A 19,584-nucleotide genomic window follows, 5' to 3' on the forward strand; every position below is an offset into this window, starting at 1 on the left:
CAAATTCAAATTTTTATTTGTCACATACACAGTCATACACAGTACGATATGCAGTGAAATGCTTAGACAACTGCTCTTGACCTAAAGAAAAAAAAGAAAAGGCTATGAATAAGATAGGAAATAAATATGAAAATTAAAAAGGGTAAATTTAACCAGGAAGGAATAAAATAAAATATAAAAATTAAGTTAAGAATGAGATAACTGTACAACACAAATTAGAATGAAGGGTAAATTTAACTGGGAAAGAATAAGATAAAATATATAAATTAAAGTTGAAAATAAAATAACTGTACAACAAAATACACAGTATAGAAATATATAAGAATGTATGAAGAAATATAAATATAAATATATATATACACACAATAACAGCAGCTGTACAAGAATCAACTGGAAATGAGGAATATAATGTCCAGTGTTGTGCCAATCCACATTATTTAGTGTCTTGTGCAGTGCAAATATGCTTAAAGTGGTTTAAGTGATGAAGTGAAAACAATGTCCAGAATGTCCAGTGTGTGTGTAAGAACTATATGTGTGGGTCAGTACTGTTTGGTGGTGTGATTGAGAGACTGTATCGCCTGCGGGAAGAAGCTCCTCCTCAGTCTCTCTGTGTTGGTCTTCAGGGAGCGGAATCGCTTTCCTGACCTCAGCAGAGAGAACAGTCCGTTGTTGGGATGGCTCTGGTTAGTTGCTTTGGTTAGTTTAGTTTTAGTTTATATTAAAATATATTACATATATTAAAATTATAACATGCTAATTTTTTATGTAACATAAGCTAGCATTAAAGAGATGTTTATTAAGAGCTCCTTTCTGTTTTTTAGCAACATTTGCAGAAGCATTAGCATTTAGCTCAAAGCTCAGAGTAAATGTTTCTAGGTTAGAAAATGATGTTAACATAAACATGCTAACATAACAAATTCAAGTGAGTATGATAATAGCATTGATTAATAGCGTTCAGTTCAAGACACAGATTGAAAACATTAATCACAATTAGCAGAAAATATAGTTTCTGTCTACAAAATTTCATATTTAATGACTGCTCAGGAAAAACAATTCAGAATTTTGTTCTAAACAATTAGCTGAGTTGTTGACAGAAAATAGGGTAAAACCATAGCAATTTATAATAATTTGGGATTATTACAGTTTTTTCTGATTGCTTAAGCACATTTTTTGTAACTATTGGCTATTTTTGCAAAACTCTACACACAAATAAGAAAACCTGTCACCCAATTATCAAAACATTGTAGTTCTCTTGCAAAAGCGAACACAGCTAGATTAACTCTTCACACCTTCGTAAAAATGGTGTTTTCGTATCAAACAGTACACACAAGCCATCATCTACTAAGCACACAATGCGCCAACTGCACACTGATGGTATGAATACAAAACACATCTGGCTTTTGCTTTCTCTGTGTACAGATGTCAATTGAACATTCTGCCTCTGCCCCCAACATCTGGATGTCTAGCAATTCTGTAAAGTAACAATTTCAGTATTTTTGCATGTATGGTACTGTTGTGTTTCTCATTAGAGTATGGCAGTGCTACAAAGTACTTACCGATTCTCATTTCGAAATGTCCTAATGATGCTTGCCACAGTGTAGCGGCTCAGTTTAGGCTGAACCCGTTGGCCAGCTTCCCTCAGGGTCATCCCATGGTTGATGACATGGTCCACTATTGTAGCCCTGATGTCATCAGTTATTCTGTTTCTTACTCTTCTTACCCTTCCTCTTTCCCCTCCTCGTCCTCTTCTTGCTCCTCTTTGTCCTCTTCCTCTAACTTCCTCTAACCCTCTTGCTTCTTCACCTCCACGTCCTCTTCCTCCAACTTCTTCACCTCCACGTCCTCTCCCTCGGCCTCCTCTGATTCTCACTCTTCTCACTCTTACTGCTCCTTCCATTGTACTCCACATAGACAGCTTACCTGTGACCTGTTTATAGTGCTTAGGCTGATTGCAAAGTGGACTAATTATCTAAAACAGTTTTCACATGTGAAAGTGTGCCAGACAGTTGGCAAAATAGTGTTAATGATAGCCATACATGTGTATAATTTTGCTAGGAGTGTGTTGGAAATTTGGTAATTGAGTGTAAGCAGTGAGTTGTGCCTAAAGTTTTGCAAAGTGTGTGTTACAAAATTGCAAACTGAGTGCAAAGCAGTGTTTGTGCTTTTAGTTTTGCAAACTCAGTGAGTGGTTTTGCTATAAGTGTTAATAGTTTTAGGAATTGTGCTATAAGAATCACAGTTAGGGTTTAAGCATTCAGAAAAAACTGTAATGTAAAACTACAGCTTATGTGTCAACTTTTTGCTAACATTTAAAATTATATGGGATATATTTTTGGCTTGTTAAAATGTCAAAAATGGTCAAAGTTTGATTATAAACTTATAAAATGGGTAGACGGGGAAAAAAGGACACCACAAACTTGTCGATAACTGTAAAGTATAGCCTGCTTATTTGTGACTTATTTTCCTGATGGGACCTTACTTTATAAAAGTAAACATCATATTGCATTGCATAAGAGTCAAAACTAATAACTGATGTTATAAATTCATCAAAAAAAGATTTCCTGAGCTCAAAAATCAAGATAATTTTAGAGGGATCCAGAGGGATCGCCCCCTGCTGGGAAAGGATTTGAATCACTTTTCACGTCCATTTTTTACAGGCTCTGATTTAGGTAAATGCTCAGCTTTACCTAAATCAGTGGTATTTTTTTAATAGTATACCAATGAAATAAGTCCACTTTAAGTATAAACTGGGTGTAAAGCAGTGAAAAATGTCCATTAACAGTGACATGAAAGCATTGCTGGTTATCTAAATTCTGTCATTTCCAGATAATGAAGCGACCGGGCTGTTCGTAGTTGCATTTTACAGATATTAGATGTTGAACAGACCCACTGTCCTCACACACTGTCCTTACTTATGGCTGCCAGCAATGATGGATTACTGTACTGTTCAGTGTGTCAGAGAGCAGACGGTCATGGGAGTGAGCCGTGGCCCTCCGAACACTCCGACACACACGGACACACACATTCCTGCTGTGCGTGTTGTTGTGTGTCGTGTGCTGAAGGGGGCGGGATTGGAAATCAAAGTCACGGAGGGACGAGGGCAGCAGGGTTGATCTTGTGCTCTTTTACTGCACAAACATACACACACTCGTAGGTGGAATGTGAGGGCCTGAGCAGGTTACATCACACACCAACACACACACATTGAGGTGGTGTTTGCCAGGCCAGGTTTCTGCAGTGCGTGAGCAGGCTGCATCCCAGCAGTCACCATATGGACGGGTACTGAAGTCAGAACACAAAGAGAGCGACGGATGGGAGAGGAGAGAAGGGGGTTGGAGCAAAGGACAGAGGAATGAAGGGAGGAGGCAAAGTAGGGATTACTGTAAGCAAGGAAATAAGGAATGAAAGAATGTAAAGGAAGCAGGCTTTTGCTTACAATGAGGAGAAAAGGCAAAGAAGGTTACACGGGATCGAGGAATGATGACACTTCAGGACAAAAGATGGAGGCTGGAAGGATGACAGCAAAGTGGGAAATGAGAAAAGGGACAAGTCAGAAAAGACAGAGGAATATAAAATTAAAGCTGAAGTGAGGAGGAAAAAAGTGGTACTGGGAACAGATAAGGGAGAAAGGGGGAGGAGAGGGATTGGGAGTATATAAACAGATGGATGAGTGTGAAGCAGAGATCATAGAGGGATTTGACAGATGAATACAACATAGAGACTCACGTGATCCACAGGGCTTCTTGCAATAAGCCTGGTTGCTCTCACTTTTTTCATGTTTTTAAAAATAAATGGCATATAATATTCATATATGTGTAAAACCATTCACACACAGTCAGTTTAGAACCACCAATGAATCTAACCTCACGTGTTTTTGGAGTGTGGGAGGAAACCGACGGACCCTGTGGCAACCCACGCAGACACATGGATAACATGCAAACTCCAGACAGCCTGGATTCAAACCCAAGACCTTTTTGCTGTGAGGTGATGTTGCAAGCCCGAGGCTGATGAGTACACTGCGGTCAGAAAAGGACGGACATTGTCAGCAGCAATACTCAGGCAGGCTGTCGGGTTTGAATAATGCTGAGTTGTAGTGATGGGTCGTTCGCGAACGAAATGGCTCTTAGAGACGACTCTTTGACGTGAACGACGCGAGCCGGCTCCTTAACGCGAGCCGTCACATGGGGTTTTGTTTTTGTTTTTTCTCTCAGCCTCTCTCTCGCACTTTTTTTCTGCTTCACTCCACACGCGAGCCTTGTGCTTTACGCTGGGCAGAGGGGGGAGGGGCGGTAGTTACACTCAGTAGCACAGGAACAGAGCCAGAGGGAGAGAAAGAAAGCCAGGGACAACAACGTCACATTAGAAAGGTATAGTAATCATCCACAACTATTTTCAGTTGCAGATGATAAAGGATTCAAAAAGTTTATTCATGCGGGCCCATATGACAGAGAATATGCATGTTCTTTTTGTTTTCATATTTTAATTTATATTTAATTGTGTTGTGGTTTGCGGTGTTTTGTGTTGTTTCACTTTAAATTTGTAAAAGGAAAAAGCTGAAATTTTAAATAGTTAGAAGTTGAAATGTGAATACTTGATTTTTGTATTATATGATTTATTTATTACATTTTATGTGGAGTGAATAAATAAAAGTATATTTACGGTGGCCCCTACAGACAAAGCACATACAAACTTCAAATCACGTACAAACTCTGAAGCACGTACAAACTCCAAAACACGTAAAAACACGTATAAACTCCGAAGCACGTAAAAACTCAAAACACGTACAAAAGACAACGGAAGTGCTCCAGAATGCTAGCCGCAGTGTTGAGCTTTTGTTACCTAGTGGCTACACAAGCCAGCAAGTACCAACGACCGGATTTGGTGTGTGGTAGTAACAGGTAAATGAACATTGTTTTTAAATTATTTGAATATATATGAGTGCCTGTGTATAAATACACAAACCATACACATATGCTTTCAGTTGTGTAATTTAAGTGATCTAGTAGCTCTGCTTTGGAAGTTCAGTTCATGCTAGAAATGTGTTTTGGAGTTTGTACGTGTTTTGTCTCTAGGGGCCACCGCATATACAGTGGGGCAAAAAAGTATTTAGTCAGCCACCGATTGTGCAAGTTCCCCCACTTAAAATGATGACAGAGGTCAGTAATTTGCACCAGAGGTACACTTCAACTGTGAGAGACAGAATGTGAAAAAAAAAATCCATGAATTCACATGGTAGGATTTGTAAAGAATTTATTCGTAAATCAGGGTGGAAAATAAGTATTTGGTCAATAACAAAAATACAACTCAATACTTTGTAACATAACCTTTGTTGGCAATAACAGAGGTCAAACGTTTACTATAGGTCTTTACCAGGTTTGCACACACAGTAGCTGGTATTTTGGCCCATTCCTCCATGCAGATCTTCTCAAGAGCAGTGATGTTTTGGGGCTGTCGCCGAGCAACACAGACTTTCAACTCCCGCCACAGATTTTCTATGGGGTTGAGGTCTGGAGACTGGCTAGGCCACTCCAGGACTTTCAAATGCTTCTTACGGAGCCACTCCTTTGTTGCCCGGGCGGTGTGTTTTGGATCATTGTCATGTTGGAAGACCCAGCCTCGTTTCATCTTCAAAGTTCTCACTGATGGAAGGAGGTTTTGGCTCAAAATCTCACGATACTTGGCCCCATTCATTCTGTCCTTAACACGGATCAGTCGTCCTGTCCCCTTGGCAGAAAAACAGCCCCATAGCATGATGTTTCCACCCCCATGCTTCACAGTAGGTATGGTGTTCTTGGGATGCAACTCAGTATTCTTCTTCCTCCAAACACGACGAGTTGAGTTTATACCAAAAAGTTCTACTTTGGTTTCATCTGACCACATGACATTCTCCATCATCCATGTGCTCTCTGGCAAACTTCAGACGGGCCTGGACATGCACTGGCTTCAGCAGCGGAACACGTCTGGCACTGCGGGATTTGATTCCCTGCCGTTGTAGTGTGTTACTGATGGTGACCTTTGTTACTTTGGTCCCAGCTCTCTGCAGGTCATTCACCAGGTCCCCCCGTGTGGTTCTGGGATCTTTGCTCACCGTTCTCATGATCATTTTGACCCCACGGGATGAGATCTTACGTGGAGCCCCAGATCGAGGGAGATTATCAGTGGTGTGGTATGTCTTCCATTTTCTGATGATTGCTCCCACAGTTGATTTTTTCACACCAAGCTGCTTGCCTATTGTAGATTCACTCTTCCCAGTCTGGTGCAGGTCTACAATTCTTTTCCTGGTGTCCTTCGAAAGCTCTTTGGTCTTGGCCATGGCGGAGTTTGGAGTCTGACTGGTTGAGGCTGTGGACAGGTGTCTTTTATACAGATGATGAGGTCAAACAGGTGCCATTCATACAGGTAACGAGTGGGGGACAGAAAAGCTTCTTACAGAAGACGTTACAGGTCTGTGAGAGCCAGGGATTTTCCATGTTTGAGGTGACCAAATACTTATTTTCCACCCTGATTTACAAATAAATTCTTTACAAATCCTACCATGTGAATTCATGGATTTTTTTTTCACATTCTGTCTCTCACAGTTGAAGTGTACCTCTGGTGCAAATTACTGACCTCTGTCCTCATTTTAAGTGGGGGAACTTGCACAATCGGTGGCTGACTAAATACTTTTTTGCCCCACTGTATTTATATATAAACATATATAAATAAAACCACTTTTTTATGTTAGTAATTCCTTTTGTGCATAATTTAATATTATTGTTAATAATAAATTAATTAAAGCAACAAAACAACCTGAAGAGCCGGTTCGGAGCCGAAAGAGCCGGCTTTTTTTAGTGAGCCGAACCGAAAGAGCCGGATCTCTAAAAAGAGCCGGAAATCCCATCACTACTCAGTTGGTATGAAGGACCCCAAAGTGTGCCAAGAAAATATCCCTCACACTATTAAACCACCAGCAAGCTGAACTGTTGATGGAAGTCAGGATGGATCCATGCTTTAATCTCATTTACACCAAATTCTGACTCTAACATTTGAATTTTTACAGCATTTTCCCAATGCTCTGTTGTCCATTTTTGGCGAGCCTGCATCAACTGGCTCAGCAAAATTGCAGGTTTAGCACTGAATGTGGTCTTCTGATGCTGTAGCCCATCTGCTTCAACGTTCAACATGCTGCGTGCATTAACCTCCTAGGACCTGGCGTCTACATATGTGGACATCGCATTTTGGGTTATTTAGACTAAAATACTCAATTTTGCTTTATATGGGCCTGATATCCACTTACAAGGACATTATACTGCGCGTGTTCTATCGAAATTTTAAACGACTATCCTCATATGTGGCTCTCATTTTTTTAGAAACAAAAATCAGGTTAAAAAAAAAAAAATCTGGTAATTCTTTGTTTTTACATTCATCGTGTCTCAATATGCCTGAATATCAAAGAGAAATTAAAAATGCATGCCGTAGAAGAGTTCGGGTCTTAGGTTAAAAGATGCTCTTCTGCAAACCTTGGCTGGAACAATTGTTGCCTTCCTGTCAGCTCATGCTATTGTGACCTCTGACTTTAACAGAAGTCAGAGGTCTGCTGCTCACCGAGATCAACCCATCTGTCATCATCAAAGTCACTTAAAACTCGCCTTTTTCCTCCCACTCTCATGCGCATTAACAAGCTGTTTGAGAGGTGTAGACAAGTGTCTACTGAGCGTACGCAATGGATCAACATTTCCATCAGGTGAATGTTAAACCTGTATCTAATGTAATTCTGCAAACAATAATTTGCCCTTCCCGCCAATCGCCATGTGGTGCAGCAATCTTAACATAATTAATCTAATATGCTCAATGTTTTCTTACAGAGTTCTAATTGTTGTCATTTTGAAACATTCTGATCCCACATCTTTGCTCTTTCATGCCAGTTATATTGTAATCATCACCCCCATGGTTAATATTTCAGCCAAAAGAGCTTTCATAGTGAGTGAGTAACAAATGTTAGTGTTTAAACAGTTTACAGTTTTTTTACAGCCGCTAGGACACATTTCTCAATACTTAGGTCACTTTTGCAAAACTCTTCACACAATTCTCCTAACTGACCTTCAGCTTGGCAAAGCAGTTCATTTCACATTCAAAACGCACTACAACTACCAAAACACTTTATTCAGGTCTCAAATAAACTCATTCTTCCAGAACACTAGCAAAGGTTGACAGCCGACAAACACACTTTGTCACCCACAAAACAATGACCTAAAAAACACTAACAACATATAGCATTACACAGTGTTTTCTTGTGTAAAACAAGGACACATCTCTGTTTATAATTTCAATATATGTTACTGGAATGAAACAGGGATCATGCAGAATTCGTTAATATTTGTTTATGTATTTTTATCTTTTTGCACTAAGTAATCCCAAAATACAAGAATTTGTATACACACCATCCACTGATACACATACAATAGTAATGCTAATCTACTCGGTCTTCTCCATTTGGCCACAGGTTCTCATCCACATCACATCTTATGTCATCTAGGGCAATACACCTAGGAAAGAATAGAGTAACACCTGTGTAGATGTTCATCTAAAATGAGAATCAACTGTGGCTGGTTAAACTGCATTTTTAGATTTAAAATATATTTCAATAAAATATTGCTGTTGAATTTTGCTGTCTTATTCAGTTTTGCATTGTTATTGTTTTGACCATAAGTTTAACAGTTTTGAAAACAGTATGTAAGTACATGCAAAATGTCCTGTACGTACAAAGATTTTTGGCAGTTGTTGTGTCTGAGTGAGAAAATAATTCATGAAATTTGAGAGATGTAGTCATTGAATGCATTTTGTGCCAAAACAGTGATAACTGATCCTCAGTTTAGCCCACATAGACTTCTGTTGTGCTCACTGTGTGAGGAGTTTTGCAAAAGTGACCCAAGTATTGAGAAATGTGTCCTAGCGTCTGTAAAAAACTGTAAACTACCCAGTAGATTTACACACTGTGGCCAGAAAACCCACAAATTTAGGATTAAACTCATAATAAACCTGCTTCCTTCTTCAGGATCCTGCAGGTTTAACAAACAAAATGTCACAGTATTCAATTTTTCAAGTAAAATTTAAAACACCCTGGTTTTTATTATGCTGTCATAGCCTTATTTACTTATCTGATTGTTTTCAGTGCATATTTATTGGTGATTTTAGTGACTGTTGTATATACTGTTGTTTTTGCACAACTTGCACTTTGGAGGTTCTTCAAAATGTGCCATATAAATTGACTTGAATCTAACTGTTGACTTTTTCTGGTTTGACCATTTTCACTCAAAAGCACCATTTAAGGAGTCATTTTTGAGGTACTTTTAGGACATAAAGCATGAAACAGCACATTTCCAGTGTAATAAAACACAAGACCAATCTGAGTGTTTTGTAAATAACAGTTTATTTGAAAACCAGGGATCAGGCTGCTTTTGGGCCAGTTTAGCTGCTGCTCTGTTTGGCGGCCAGCCTCTTGTCTCTCTCCTCGGCGATGGTCAGACGGATTCCCTTTCCTCTGGGCAGGGACACCCACGGCTTGTTGCCCTGCGATCAGACAGGAGATCAGAGCAGTTAGTGCAGGTCAGAAGATAAAATACATCTGAACAGGGTAAATATAAAGCCGGACAAATAAATTTCAACTCAAAAAGTGAATACAGACATATTCAAGATGGCCACAGTTCCACAGATTTATTTAGAACAAACGTCTCTTTAAGTGCTCAGTGTGAGAAAAACGCCTCAGTCTGTAACAGTAAACAAAGATCCTCAATTGTGTTAACATTTATCTGCACGCCAACACTTCTACAAGGAGCTGTCACTGAGGTGAAGAAAAGAGCAGCTCCGAGGCCGCCACATAAATGTCACGCAGCAAAGAGACGACCGTGCTGGCGACAGATCCGATCACACCGGCCGCCAAATAAATGTCAGGCAGCAGAGAAGCGTTTTATTAACCACGCTCCCACCGCAGGGCCAGGTCCTCGTAATCATTAATGTGCGATTCAGTGGGACAGAGAGGAGTTCATAAAGCTTTTCACACCTCTCGGCTCCTCGCTGTGAGCCAAAATCAGCAGGAAAACAAACGCAGTGTGTGTGTTTGCTTCGTGGCACTTCACTCCCTCTTGTGGACTCTGGTTGCTGCCAGATCCAGTTTGCTTCAATGGCCCAGCTATTAAACATGATGGCTTTCAGTAGTGTTTCCTGGTATAAAGCACGCAAATTTATGACTTTTCCAACATTTTACTCTCCTTGATTTTGATTTCAGACAAGACTTTTTAACGACATGCAGGAACCCGAGTTATGCACCCTGTCTGCATTTTGTTTCCTCCCGGAGGACGTAATCAAACGCAGCGCACAGTGCTCGGCGTTAATGAGTCCAATATTAAACCATCACTGCTGTTTGTTGCTGAACAGAGCCACAGTCATGTTCCCACGCTCAGTTCACTTAAGCTGAAGTTTCCAGTGTTTGGTGATGGAGCTCAGAACTTCTTAGAGGAATTGGTAGTTTATTTTCATCACTAATCAAAACCACAAATTGTCATCATTGCTCCAAAAATCACCCGACTCATGATATAAACTCAGCTTTAATTCTCCTGTCCAGAGTAACACATGATAGAAAACATCAACGGTCACCCAGAAGACCGTCTTTAAAGACTTATTAATAGATTCTGATGGACTGCTTCTATTTTAATCTGCACAAATGTCTTTACGAGTTAATCGACTCAGCAAGAAGGTGAGAATCAGAAGTAGCAAGTTAGGGAAACAGAAAAGAGGGTTAAAGTCAGTTTGTTTACATGTAGTTAGTAAAAAAAACTCAAACTACACCTTTTTAAAAGCTCTACTTTTAAATCTATGAATGAAAACCTTGTTTTACTTGAAAGGGGAAAAGATTTAATTATTAGAGAACCCTCCTGGTTATTGTAAAATTAAACACAGCTGTGCTTTTACTTGACAGTCAGCTGTTGACTATACGCAGACACTGATACACCGTTAGGATACTTCAAAATACTATGCATAATAGTAGCACAACTTTGAGGAAATTTCTTCTCACTGGACCTAAAATTTTACATCCCCCTGGTCTGGATGCTGTGTGCTGCAGACAGCGGTGGCGTATTTCTCACCTTGCCAATGACAAAGATGTTGGAGAGCCTGGTAGCAAAGCTGTTGCCTGTGCTGTCCTTGACGTGCACCACGTCGAAGGAGCCAGGGTGACGCTCCCTGTTGGTGATCACACCGATACGCCCCAAGTTAGCACCACCGGTCACCATGCACAGGTTACCTGGAAGAGGGTGAAGATCAGCAGTCAGAGATGTTCTTCATTAACAGGAAAACAAGCCTGCATGTTGTGCAGAGAGCTGAACGCACCAGTATCAAACTTGATGAAGTCTGTGATCTTGCTGCTCTCCAGGTCGATGCGGACTGTGTCGTTGACCTTGATGAGTGGGTCGGGGTAACGGATGGTGCGGGCGTCGTGGGTCACCAGGTGAGGGATACCCTTGGTGCCAATGAGGATCTTCTTCACCTTGCACAGCTTGTACTGTAAGAGGAAGAGGAGGTGTTTTAGGAAATGCGGACAAACATGTGACATTTCTGGTAAAAACTAAATCCCCAAACCTCATCATGCGACCAGCACGACTGACTGAAACACTGAGAATTTGGTGATACCGACACCGGTTTGAATCCAGCTCATGAACACCAACTCTGGCATAAACAGACTTGTGATTGTGATTTTTTTTAACCTTACAGTAACTGAGTGAGGTAACTATGCGTTTGATTTGTTGGTATAAAAAAAAGAGAGAAAAAAACATAACTGACAATAGAAACTCAAAAATTAAACAGTGTGGGTATGACAAACACAAAAGTGCAGATAAAAAGAGCACTATAGTAACAAATGACCTGCTTGTACTTTGAGGGTTGAGGATGAATTAAAGCAGCAGTCCCCAACCTTTTTTGCGCCACGGACCGGTTTATACCGACAATATTTTCACGGACCAGCCTTTAAGGTGTCGCGGATAAGTACAACAAAATAAAACTAGTACCAGTACCGAAAAAAAGAAGATTTATTCATAACACACGTGAAAAGACCCAGGAAAACAGAGTAAACGATAAAAACGATAACAAAATAACGCTGAAAACCGATAAAACCCCTGAAAACTATACATTTCACACCTGAGCCTCAACTCTTGCGGCCCGGCACCAAACGACTCCCGCTGAATTAAAGCTCTTACCTTGGCCTCCTCGGCGGTGATGCGGTGGACGGTGAAGCGTCCCTTCACGTCGTAGATCAGACGGAAGTGCTCGCCGGTCTTCTCGATGCTGATCACATCTGAGTACACAAACAGAGCAGGTGTCAGTTAAATGAATCCTGTGGTGTTTCCAACCAACAGGTCATCATCAAACTTTGTTAAAAAGCAGAAAACTTAGACTCTACCATCAAACATTTAAGAGCTGATGTTTGGATGGTATTTAGCACCAAATTAAGGCCTTTGATGCTGAAGTTGGCAATTAAACACAGAATGAATGCCAGGATCAACTTCTTCAGGTATTTAAAATCTGGCATCTATTTTAGGGCACACTTAACTTTTTTAAATTTTCTTTATAAATCTGGCCCCTGTAATGGACTTCCACTACCAGAAGGGGGCAGTAATGTACACAAAGCGTTTGCCAGCCAAAAACAAGCCCAGAGCAGAGAGCGCCAATAAAGAAATGCTGTGAGAGTAAGATGTGAAAAGGCAAAGGTAATGACTGCTCAGTGTGGAAATGGCCTGTATTTGTATAGCACTTTACTAGTCCCTAAGGACCCCAAAGCGCTTTACACATCCAGTCACACACCCATTTGCACACTGGTGATGGCAAGCTACATTGTAGCCACAGCCACCCTGGGGCGCACTGACAGAGACAAAAACAAGCTCATTCAAACTGACCTTTAAGGTACCGAGTACATATCCAATGACACAAAACACCAGAGTCATCAATATTACAGCTACAGTGACCGAGTGTTTAGCGTGCACGTACAGTATATAAATAGGCCACGAACATCCTGCAGCGGAGGCTTCCCTTGGATTTGGATATTAAAAAGCCACACCTCCACGTGAGGCTGTTGGCTGGTGTTGAGGTGGAGAGAGAACTGATGGCGGCGCGACTGTCACCGCTGTCCAAACGCCTGCTCTCAATTACTGGCTTGGCTGCCGTCACTGACAAGCAAAGAGACAAAGCCGGCGTTCGGAGATTTACTTCCCTGGAATAGTTACTGAAGCATCAACTCAGGTTATTTTGGAAACTCGCTTTTCCCAGTCTCTCCACATCTCTGATAAAGCTACAGCTGTGAGTACATGCTGCTCGTTGTTCCCACGGATTCTGATATCAACACAGTCCTGTAAGTATTTACACTGGAGGCTCAGGCACACACTTAACATTACAAGTCTTCTTGGAGCTCAGAACTTCTTAGAGGAATTGGTTGTGTAATTTCAGCTCATTGCTGATCAAACCAACAAATTCATCACTGCTCCTTCTGCGCTAAACATCCAAAGACTATTTACAGAGCCACTCATTCTGAGAATGTGTCAGCAGCAAAGTTATCACAGTCAACTAAAACTAGATGTGAAAAAACTAAAAAAAGAACTACTTAAACTTTAAGACTGAAACTTTGAATCCTAAAAAAAAAAAAAAAAAAAAAAAAAAAAAAAAAAAAAAAAAAAAAACTATAGGGGAAGCTAACACTGAAGCTAATCTAAAACTAAACCAATTACAAAACACTCAACAACCCTGGTCAGCAGGAGGGCCAATGTTACATCACACACAGTTTACAAACTGGGATCTCACGTGATTTAAGAATAAATTCAAAGTGGGGAACTTTAAACGCATTTTTTTATATTCAGGCTTTTCTGAACGAGCAGTAAGTGTAACTGGAGATTTCAGCTCTTGAACAGGTAGTCATCTCACTACAGGCAGCATTTGATGGTTTATTGGCAGACAAATTTGACGTCATTACTTTGATTTGTGGTATTCCCACCTGTGTAGCACACACTCAGGAGTGTGTTTGGTCTAAAACTACCCTCTGCTTTGGAGAATTTTTAGTTCTATAATTTTTTCTCTCCATACAAATACACAGTCTTAACTCAGCCAGTAGAATTACAAAGCTGCTGCTTTTAATTTCCTCCAGGACCTAATTTAATTTCTGGAGCCGAATATTTGGTTGTCATTTTATATTTAATAAGTGGTGCATTAAAACAGCAACTACATTAACATTTTTTTTCTGGCTTCTCTCTCTCTCTCTCACACACACACTTAAGCTAATTTACCACAAAAATGAGATGATTGATGATGGAGCTAATTTTTCATAATTTAATGAAGTTGGAACATTTTGAACCCTTCAGCTGATCTGAACTGTGGAGAAGTCTTTAAAACTCACCCATGAATCCAGCAGGGTAGGTGACATCAGTGCGGACCTTGCCGTCGATCTTGATGAACCTCTGCATGCAGATCTTCTTCACCTCGTCCCCAGTCAGGGCGTACTTGAGGCGGTTCCTCAGGAAGATGATGAGGGGCAGGCACTCCCTCAGCTTGTGGGGACCGGTGGAAGGACGAGGAGCCTGAGGAGGAGAAGGAAGCAGGCATAATGGTGTATAAACAAGAAGCTTTTTCATGATTTCTGTGCATGCTCCACTTCATGATCATTAGTCAAGTATTCCCCACAAATACAGTCAACTTTGTAGCAGATTCACATGTCCGCTTTATGCACTTGTATTCAAAGTTCATGCACTCGTGTTTTTGACCCTGGCTGCCCAGTTCACTCTCCTTCCTTCTAGGACTCCACAGTCTTGGACCGCAATACTGCTCCTCGATCTGCACAGGAGCTCCAGTACGAGCTGAAGGTCACCAGGTCACAGCATTGGTTCTTGTGCCACTACGCCAAGCATGCCACAGGCTGCAGTGCACAAGCAGGAGTACCAGCTACAGTCCAACATCGTGGAGCAAGAGGTCAAGCCCAGCATGAAAGACTCACTGAAGACAGCTCAGCTTTTAAGCAGCTAGGAAATTCCTTTGTTGTTTCAGCTCAGTAAAACGCAATATGACCAAAAAACATTTTTGGTATAATAAAGTAAAAACATGATAGTTCTGTGGACTTTTGTCACCCAAGCACATAACACCTGTGTAGAGGGCATATCCAATTACTATTATTTGATCATTCACAGCACTCTCACATAAATACACACATGTCAATCACAAAGACACTGGGTAACCTGACAATGTTAACAGACCATTTTACATGATTCAAAATATGTAAACACCAATTCCAGCAGAATAAACATTATCGTCTACAAAAACAGATTTAAAATGACAAAAACGATACAGTCTCTATGCCGCCATCATTTCTCACCCAGTACCAGCAGATGAAATTAAGCATCAGTTCAAGTGTGATACAGTTTTTACTGCAGTCACAGACCCACATTTCCACTTTAAGCAAGTGCTACACTTTCTCCATCCTTCAGGGCGTCACATAAACAAGTATAATCTGTGTGTTATAATGCAAAATTATCCCTAGTTTGTCAATCTCAAACTAACTCACCATTACTTGAGGTACATGTAGCTCTTGAGCTACATGGCACCACAGTCTATTTGTTCTTTTCTACCAGACAAGAAACTGCCACGATTTAAATAATTTCAAGCTACGGTATTCAGTGTGCTGCAAGAGTGAAAGAAAAGCAAGAAGACGGCTGATGTGACAGAAAAGGACGCTAGGGATAGGGCGAGATGGAGGCAGGTGACTTGCTGTGGCTAACCCTAAATGGAGCATGTTAGCATTAGTCTGTTCCACAATAATTAACATCTTATTAAGTAAATATGTATATCCTATCTTTTAAGTGTTGCTGTGATGTGTAGCCACCTCAAATAATAACGGACTAAAACACATGCAGGATTAAAGACGTACACTTCAATGTTTTTTAAACAGGGATATTCACCCTGCTCCAATCAAACTGCCTATGATGTTAGACTAGCTTTCATCCGACAGTGTTAACCACTGCATTAATAAACAAAATCCACGGTTTCACACTGAGATACAGAAGTGAACATCCACGGGTCTTCAGTATGTACGTGGAAACATTACTTACAAACACTCCGGTGAGCTTGTCCAGCATCCAGTGTTTCGGCGCTGCAACGCGCTTCAGGTGCTTCTTCGGTCCTCTGGCCTGCGGAATAGGCGACAAAGCCGGTTAGCAAAATGAAATACAACCGGCCTTGATTCTCCTGAGGCACGAACAAATACAGCGAGTTTATAGCAGAACCCAAACCACGTTGGGAAGGCCGGCGAGTGTGGGCCATGTTAGCATGCGGCGCTAACTGAACCCATACTAGCACAGACTTCGGCCCAGCCGGGACACACACCGGAAACATTTGTGGCATATTTTAGGATTTAAATTGTATCTAGATTTAAAATAAATGCATAAAAATACTGCACAGCTCTGCTTCCTGGCAGTAATACTCTTTTGTTTCCTTTTTAAGCGAGCTAACAGCGATAGCCGCTGCCGAGCTAGCAAGCCGCGGCTGACAAACCCGCACAGAAGGATCAGGTCGTCTGAAAATATCAATTAAGAGCAAGAATCAACGCTTTCAGCTACAATTTAAACTTCCTCCGTTTAATAAGACGCTAGAAATTAAAGTAGGACACATAAAAGTTTCGTAGTATAAAACATAAAAGTGATGTTTAGGGATTATTTCAGAGAGGAACACTGAGGGGAAACTGCTCACCATGTTGGAGTCTGCGGGGGAAAGGACCTCCAAGCTTCCGGTAATGCGTGTTAAGCCCTGCTACGGCACAGTGCGAGGGACACACTTACTGAAAGGCGCTGGGGTAATTAGAACAGGCTGCTAACGTTCTTTCTTGGCTTTTATTGCTTGTGTTGTAAACTGTTTTAATATCCTAATAGTAGTACTAGTGGCTACTACACCACAGCCATCTTTAAACGCTTATTTGAGCAGCCATTTTAAAATTACATTTAACTGATCACCAGGACATAATGTCATGCCAGTTTTTGTTTTGGGCTCCTGCAAACCTACCAGTTCCTTGGGTGTCCTGCCAGTCCCTGCGCCTACACCTGCTCTCAGGAGTACACTGGCCAGGCTTAAATATCAGCCACAGTCACCAGAGCCTGCTGTGTGCCCTACACACCCACAGTTAGAGGCATCTCCACCAGAGTCCACCGTGCAGTCTGGTCTTTTTCTACTAGGGGTCGTCCACTGTCTGGTCCTGTTCTGTCTCCACCAGAGGTTGCCTGCGTACAGCTGTCTTCGTACAGCTGTCTGTTCCTGCTCCAACCCCAGCCAGTGGTCTGTGCTCCGCATGAGCCAGATTTTACACGGTATAGCAGACGTCTGGGGAAGTAGTAGAAGCACTTTTTTAAAGAGTGGTATCAATTTCTGTAAGATTAAACACACTGAAGGTATAAAGTAAGGACATGTGTGTTTGGATGAAATCTCTAAAGGATTAGTAAAGGATACAGTAAAGGATACAGTACTGCTTAACGCAGATGGAGAGTCTAATAAAGGCCTTCATTTTTTTCTTTTAAATTTAAAGTTTCTTTTAAGTAGTTGAAAAATGACGAAAAATCAGGTAGTTTGAATTTTAGTCTGCAGCAAATGGAAATGAAAAAGTCTTAGACAGGTTTAGTATTATTTCCTTTTTGATTTAAAATGCCAGTGTATGCACTTACCATCACAGACCAGCAGGTGGAAGCACTGGACTGCCACGTTACAGTCAGGGAGGGAGCCTCACTTTATGTCCCAGTAATCATACATAAATTAACTGTTTATAAATGACCTTCAGATTAATTTATTTGCTTAAACATACGCACCATTATTGTTGTAGATGCTGGACCTTTATTAGCAGGTGTGTTGTTCTATATACATCAGATCAAAAGTGTTTGCAGATGTCTTTATTTCCCTCCCTCAAACTTCAGAACTGTCCCAAAAATTGAAATAATTTAAAATTGTTTGCATAACCTCCTTGATATAAAATCAACTTTGTACAGCAATCAGTCAACATATATCTGGTTTTATCATTAGGAGGTAGGGATGAGCAGGAAGGAGTTAAACCAGTGCAGACCTGGCAGGAGAGCAGTGAACCTCCTAAAAAGTGTCCTTTAAACAGAGTTATTCCTTATCTCTATCGTGTCAATGATTTTTGCAGTCCTTGATGTGCTGGGACATTTTTTCATGACCCTGGAGCCCAGAGGCAGCAGTCAAGCGTGTTACAGATCCTTCCTGTCACATGAAAATTATGAAGCTGCTTGATTAGTTGTAGGGCGTTTTCAAATATCAGTGGTGCTTTAATAAGATGCCTTTTATAGAGGGTTTCTAAGCTGTAATGATGTTATTTGTTATTCTATTAATGCTAGTTTTAACAAGGGGTTGCCAGGTTTTGTCCTTTATTTTGTCGCTTTAAAATGTTTTTAGTTGTTTTAATGATTTGGGGGAGACCTCTGACATCATCAGTTAAGTCTTCCATCAATCAACAGAAGTGTAACAAACTGCACTTCCTTTACTGGAGCATGAGTCAGTCATAGATTCCCATTTTAAAATCCCAAACTTTACAGCATTTAAAAGCTTTTTTGGATAGTTTTTCCTCTTTATAACAGCTGTAGAGGGGTGATCTTTGGGTCACCACTTTGATTGACTGCTGTCCAGACCTACACAGCTGGAGGGTTTGGTACCTACTTCACCTGCACTAATTCTGAACTGGACCTCTTTGTTGAGCTTGTGTTATTGGTGCATTTCAGAGCATTTTTAATGGAATAACCTGCTATACTGCTACACACTATCCAAGAACTTTGTGCTTCAGTTTTTGTGAATGACAGTAACAGATTTTAACAGGTCAATTAGTTATCAGTAATTAGCAGATATGTGTGTTACACCTGTAAAGTTTATGAATGCCCTTCATAACCAAGCTTGCTACCATTACCTGATAACTAATTTCTCTCTGCCGGTCTTATTTTTACCTAAGCCTCGACAGATGAATTCAGACGCAACTCTCCCAGGAATTTCCCAGGGATTTCCAGACTTGAACCAGGGATCTTCCACTTGCTAGGTTTAGCTACTACTCGACTGTCTCATACAAATATGGTAAAGCTAGCCCTAAAGAACAAACAAACAAGCAAACAAATTTTTGGGAGGGGTGGACAATTAATTTACCCACGTTGTCCCACAATTTGAGATACATGGGAAGCCGGGACCAATGTGGAGGATCTTAACAATAAGTTTGTATAAACGTATATACATGTAATAGCAGAACCAAATTCAGCTTATTGATGGGCCCTTCACAACAGTCCCGGTTTCTAATGTGGTCCCTTAGGAACATTTACTGCCCACCCCTGAATAATATGACCCTATTGAGGAGCTCCAACTGAGGAGCTCCAACAATGGCTGCAGACCCAGAAGAACCAGAACTGGGATCAAGATGGGTGATAGGAGCATGTGAGGCTGGCATGTACAGCGTATGCAAATTTTTTGAAGATTTGATCATGGATCCAGATTTCTAAATAATGATGCTCATGTAGTTTTCATTCAAAACAAACTAATCATACCCAA

The 19,584-nt window shown here is 40.8% G+C and overlaps 1 protein-coding gene and 2 non-coding genes across 3 annotated transcripts; all 3 read right to left on the reverse strand.

Moving 5' to 3' along the window:
• Window positions 1–9,390: 9,390 nt before the first annotated feature.
• Window positions 9,391–17,127, reverse strand: rps4x (ribosomal protein S4 X-linked; the record flags this gene model as incomplete). The annotated part of the gene is made up of 7 exons (XM_085154144.1): window positions 9,391–9,549; window positions 11,121–11,278; window positions 11,365–11,536; window positions 12,228–12,325; window positions 14,411–14,591; window positions 16,113–16,190; window positions 17,059–17,127. Coding segments are annotated over 7 exons (858 nt in total), but the record flags the coding sequence as incomplete, so codon positions are not given.
• On the reverse strand, window positions 10,475–10,547 carry LOC146522529 (small nucleolar RNA SNORD61). The gene has a single exon (XR_014873509.1). It is a non-coding gene; the product is annotated as a small nucleolar RNA SNORD61 (small nucleolar RNA).
• Window positions 13,430–13,505, reverse strand: LOC146522530 (small nucleolar RNA SNORD61). The gene has a single exon (XR_014873508.1). It is a non-coding gene; the product is annotated as a small nucleolar RNA SNORD61 (small nucleolar RNA).
• Window positions 17,128–19,584: the final 2,457 nt, after the last annotated feature.

This window comes from Neolamprologus multifasciatus, chromosome 3, assembly GCF_963576455.1.
Source record: "Neolamprologus multifasciatus chromosome 3, fNeoMul1.2, whole genome shotgun sequence".
Taxonomy (NCBI): domain Eukaryota; kingdom Metazoa; phylum Chordata; class Actinopteri; order Cichliformes; family Cichlidae; genus Neolamprologus; species Neolamprologus multifasciatus.